The sequence below is a fragment of the Gekko japonicus genome, unplaced genomic scaffold (assembly GCF_001447785.1).
Source record: "Gekko japonicus isolate JY-2015 unplaced genomic scaffold, Gekko_japonicus_V1.1 scaffold901, whole genome shotgun sequence".
Lineage (NCBI taxonomy): Eukaryota > Metazoa > Chordata > Lepidosauria > Squamata > Gekkonidae > Gekko > Gekko japonicus.
Window position 1 is genome coordinate 365,750 of NW_015173701.1, and position 5,825 is coordinate 371,574.

Below are 5,825 nucleotides of genomic sequence, written 5' to 3' on the forward strand. Positions count from 1 at the left end.
TGAAATAGTTTATTTATGTTGCTAACACAGAAATTGGCAGGCTGATAAGCTTCTATACAGCAGCCTTTCCAAACTGTGTACCTCCTCCTTAACTTGGATGGGGTCGAAAGCTGATGTAGCACAGTGGCAAAATTGTGAGTAGGGATGGGCATGGACCAGAAAAATAGAGGTCCATATTGGTCTGTGGTTCATGGTTTTCATGGACCACGGACCACTGTCAGCTATGCTGCCATGAGTGTGGTGTATGTTTCTAATTGCTGTGCATTCCTTCCCATGCGCTTAATTGCATCTTAGCTGAAACTCATATCTCTCAGCTTCTGCAACCGTTAGTAATCTGCCAAATGCCCGCGCGCAGGAGCCCATCTAATTGGGTAATACGTGTGTGTGGGGGTACATATGAATGCCCTATATCCTATTATGCGCCTAGGTAACCCGCCATTCCTAACAGTGTTCATGTTACTGCATGTTACTGCATCTATAGCTTTTCAATAAAAGTAAAACCTTCCTGGAAGCGTGTACTTTGTTGTCTTGCTGTGGATCCTGACAACCACCAATTTTCATGGACTTTTTGTTTAATGGACTGGTCCGTGGTTTGTGTGGTCCGTGAGCTTGGGACATGCTGAAACAGCCCCCCCATGGACTAGAAATGCCAAACTTGCAGCAAGTCTCCAGCTGACTGTCTTCTACCTTCCTTCCAAGTTTGATGAGGATTGCATTTAGGGGGGGCCGAGTTATGCCCCCCCAAAGTAGGTGCCCCCAGGAAAGTGCTGTTCGGGGAAATCACAGTGTCCAACAGCCCCCCTGGAAGCTAGAGGCATTAAAGTCACTGTGGACCTCCCCGGGATGGCCCTCTATCTGCCCTCCAAGTTGCCTGCAGATTGGCATTGGGGGAGGGGGAAACGATCCTAGGACCCAATGTGCAAAAAGAGGAAGGAGTCTGTCAAATGCCCCCCCCCCCCAAGCTAGAGGCATCAAAGTCATTTCCAGGGCTGCAGAAGACAGAGCTGTAGAAGAATGTCCCCCCGGTTGCCTGGACTGCCCCTACAGACCAAATGGACCACCTGGAAAAATTTCTGGTCTGTGAGCGGTCCGTTGAAAACTGCAAATGCATGGACTGGGTAAATGGACCCCCCCAGGCCATGACGAAATTAGGTTCGTGGTCCAGTTCATGCTCATCCCTAATTGTGAGCCACAAGCCAGAAAATCATTGGCTCAAGTATGGATCATAATAGGGATTCTATTTATGAGCAAGGCATGAATTCAACCGCCTTTTCTTGCCCCCAGAGTCTGGTATTCAGAGGCACTTGTGTACAAGGAACCTCTTGGCACAAACATTCTCTTTTAGCCGCAGTACTGCGTCAACATTATGGGGATGGTGATAATGGTTTTTCTTACAGGTTTGTTTTGAGGATTCCTGAGCATTGTGTGAAGTTCTTCAAATGTGCTATGCAGATGCTAAATATATTATTGTTAAAGAGAAGTTGCTTTCACCTACAGATGAGCCATTTCGGTTCTTTCAGTTTAAGGCTTTTAAGCAGAGGTGTCTTTATATTGCTGTAAGCTGAGCTGAGTCTAAAGCTTGACATTGATCTAAATAATTCATATACGTAGTGGGTGTGTATAATCTTACCAAGGAAAGTCAGTAGGAATCAAGATCCAAGAACTGGGTCTTGTGACAGGCATTGGCCCCATTTTCCAGTGGATTATTTCAGGATGTCCTGTGCACAGATCTCAGATTTGTAAGCCTGACTCTTCATAAAGCCAGGAGCCTCAAAATATACATCTTTCGCCATTTGCCAGTGATCATCTGTATTCTCCACTGCTCCAAGCCTGTGCAGCTCGTAGTGATCCATCAAGCTGAATATGGCCTGCTACCCAAATATGGTGACTAGTGTTCCCTCTTAGCTGAGTTAGTGTGAACTAGTTCACAGTTTTTTAGCCTCCAGCTCACAGATTTTTGTCTTAGCTCAGGAAGGAGGGCTCCAGAGCAAACTATTTTATGCAGTAGCCAAATCGCTCGCTCACAACATTAATGCCAGTAGCTCACAAAGTAGAATTATGCTCACAAGATTCCACAGCTTACAGGGAGCATTGATGGTGACCCACCAGAGACTGGATGAATTTCCTGCTTTTGCTGCTTACCCAGCACTGTGGAAACAGGATTGTTGTCAGGCACCCAGCAAGTCACTGTATACGGCTGGTGGTCTGTGTTCAGCTTGGTGTGTTGTTTCTGTTAGATTGTATGAATGATTTCTCTGCTGTGTCTCTGTGGAAATGCCAAACGGAAATGAATGTGAAGCAATTATTGTATGGGGGTGTATGGTGAGATTTAAATCATTTTATAATTCCCTTCAAGCATATTGCTTTCATGCAGTATGAGCACTGGAATATTTTATGGGTTTTGTTAATATTTCCCAGGCATTTGTGAGGTTCTTATTCCTCAGAGGGAGCTGGGTGTGAAATAGGACTGGAACCTCTCCAGCATGTGGTTTCTTCTTTCTCATGTGCCTTCTCTCTCTCTCTCTCTCTCTCTCTCTCTCTCTCTCTCTCTCTCTCTCTCTCTCTCTCTTCTGCTTTTGGTTCTTTTTCTTTGCTGCGTTTCTTTGCCTCATTTCAGGATATGCCCCTGTCACAGGGATGTGCCACCCTCTGCGCAGCTGTACCCTCAACCATGAAGATGGATTCTCCTCTGCATTTGTGGTTGCCCATGAGACTGGACATGTGTAAGTTGGTCTGCTGGGTTGTTCACCGTGTCTCACACATTTTTGTGCGTTCTTGGAGCCTTAATGGGGCATTTAGTTCCAGTTCTTCCAGCTGCTCTTAAAAAAATGATGGCTTAATGAGAACTTTAATTCCAGGGCTTGGATTCATGAACCTGATGCTGATTTTCTGACCCATCCCCAAAAGTTCCCTTTTGAGGTGAAGAACTGCCATTCACCCTTCAGTCTCATGTGTACTTGGAAACACATTTACCTGTGCTGGTAAAATTTCTGTCATGGTTTGGAAACCATCAAGATTAACTGAACCCTGCTGCTCCAGAGAGACAATTCAGCATCCTGTGTCATAATCCTTGAGTGGCGATAATGGCCTAGCTGTAGGAACCCACTAGGTGTTCCTGGGATTGTTCTGGACCTGGCTATTCCTGCCAGGACAACCATAGCAGGTGGACATGAGCTGGTAGCCATCTTCTGGCCAAAAGTCTTCCTGTGGGTTTTTTGCAAGTTACTAATGGATCCCTGTAGGTTGGATTGGGAGCCAGTGTAGGTGGAACAAGACTGAAGTAATATGATCCCCAGGGTCCACTTCAGCCAGATTCTGCACTAATTGTACCTTCCAGACACTCTTCAAGGGCAGGACCACATAGAGTGCATTGTAGTATTCTAAATGTGGATATTTACTGGGGCATGCACCATCATGGAAATAGTCTTTTTGTAAAGGGTAAAATGATGGTACTGCTGATTCCTATTATAATTTCTGTGGACTCAACATGCACAGTGTCATGATGGTGAGGGAACCAGATGGGGACAACAGCTAGACAAGAATGAAATAAAGTATGTTTTATTTATTTATCATCTTGTGAGATATGTCACTGATGAGGACCTGTCTTCTCTGGTCCACATGATTTGCAGCCTGAGACAAGTCTTTCATCTAGCCTTGTGCCTAGGAAGTCTGGTGACAATGATGACCAAGATCACTTGTACACCAGTTTTGTGCCCCGAGGCAATGACCAAGTGAGAGGTGGTGGCTTCTACTGTTTCACTATCCACTGTTGTTCATTTTCCACTTGAGAATCCCACTAATAGGCTTTTTTTGAACAGCTTAGGTATGGAACACGATGGGCAAGGTAACAGATGTGCTGATGAGACCAGCATGGGGAGCATTATGGCACCATTGGTGCAGGCTGCATTTCACCGTTACCACTGGTCTCGATGTAGCAAGCAGGAGCTGAACCGTTATATACAGTAGGTCTACTTTTTAAAAAATCTGACAAACTGGGGTTCTTAACTTTTTCAGTTGGGTTTTTTTGGTATTGCACGAATGAGTAGGGAGGAAACAGGAGAACTTCATAATCTGTAGTGGACTTCAGATGACAGTTATATTCACAGTGCATATCTTATGAGTGCCAGGATCATTGGAAGAGTTGAAATGGTTAGAATTGCAGGACTAATTACCTATGTAACATGCAGTCTTTGTTCTTCTGTGATGTAGCTCCTACGATTGCCTCTTGGATGATCCCTTTGATCACAAGTGGCCCAAACTGCCAGAGCTGCCAGGAATCAATTACGCCATGGATGAGCAATGCCGCTTTGACTTTGGTGTGGGCTATAAAACATGCACAGCTGTGAGTACAGAAACCGTTCTCTTATTACACTTCTGTATCATCCTTCCTCCAAGGGTGCATATATAGTTTCCCCCATCACCATTTTATCCCCACAGCCAGGGCTGCCAAGAGGAGGGGATGGGGGTTACAAAATTACCAGGGCCCAAGTTGTCTTGAGAACCCAATGAAGTTAGGATCAGCCTGCATTCAACCTGTGCCTTTCAGGGTTTTTTTCCTTGTAGTGAAGTTCTGCACTGCAACCACTAGGAGCACAGGCAAGGCAGAGCAAAGGTAGGAAATTAAGCATTGTGCAAGTTATTAGCCTAAGTGGCAGGTGAGAAAAATAAGCCTTTGTGGCTAGGTCTATTTAAGGAACTTTAGAGAAGCAAGAAGAACTGTATGCCTCTCTGGAACCATTATGCTTATTAACCTTACAGAAACCATTATACTGTTTTACTTTATTTATAAGTAACTCTCTTTATATTTAAGAGAAACAACTTTTATTTTGAGTAAAAATCCCCTTTTACCTTCTACTCTTTGTCATTCTAATTGTTATAACTAAGCCATTCTGTTCTTTAGGTCTAGCTAAGAAATCTAAGGCCAAGAGCCTTTGGTGGCAGCAGAAATACCCAGGGAATGCTAAGGAAGGCAAGGAGGCAGCATGAGACACATCGCCTCAGAACACTGCAGAGAGGTTCCTTTACAGAGGATGCATATAAGGGGTCTCACAGAAAAGGAGTAAACTGTTACAAATTCATTAGGATTTTAGAAGTCTGGAACCACTAGAAAGAACCAAAGCATAGCATAAATATTAACGTGACACATTGGGTGCGTTCAGACGGGGCGTTTCAGCCAGCATAAACTGCACCGGTTCCAACCGGTGCAGTTTATGCTGGCTGAAACGCGATCACACTCACCTCCTGTCTACGGATCCCATCGCTGTATGCCCGTTCATATGCAGCAGGCATCAGTGTTTTTTTTTAAAAAAAACCCCTCAGTTTGCACATGCGCATAGGCAGCCATCCACAGAATGGCGAGCTTCACGCATGCGCAAAACACCCCGTCTTACCTTTAAAGTTTAAAGGTAAAGGTTCCCTTGCTCGAAAGCCAGTCGAATCCGACTCTAGGGTTGCGGTGCTTGCCTGGATGTCTACCCCATTGATCAAGAGGACCCTATCTCCCACGTGCAGGGTGCCATCCCGATGTGCCGCACCCCTTTCTGCGATGTGTGAAATGAAAATCCCCGAGTCCCCCGGCCAGTACGGCGTGGAGCCCTTCCCCCCCCCAATGCTGAAGCCGAGCCCCCGTTCGTTTCGCATCAGGCAAGCTGAGAGACGCTCCGTGGGGGCTGCTCCTTCGGGCCGCTCAGGGAAGTGCAGGGCTCCCCCTCGCCGCTCCCGAGGGCTGTAGTCATCTTCGGGCCACAGGGGAGTCACCGTGATGGCATTCTCGGGCTCAACCATTCGCCTCCACAGCACGCCTGCACCAGACTAGCCCCTGCACT

General features: G+C 46.1%; 1 protein-coding gene across 1 annotated transcript in view; it reads left to right on the forward strand.

The window, feature by feature from the left end:
• The window catches only part of ADAMTS14 (ADAM metallopeptidase with thrombospondin type 1 motif 14), a 144,045-nt gene that overhangs the window by 103,531 nt on the left and 34,689 nt on the right, over window positions 1–5,825 (forward strand). Inside the window, exons 7-9 of the mRNA XM_015423239.1 lie at window positions 2,618–2,723; window positions 3,819–3,962; window positions 4,210–4,342. Coding sequence (XP_015278725.1) covers window positions 2,618–2,723; window positions 3,819–3,962; window positions 4,210–4,342 — 383 coding nt within the window. The remainder of the gene's footprint in view (window positions 1–2,617; window positions 2,724–3,818; window positions 3,963–4,209; window positions 4,343–5,825) is intronic.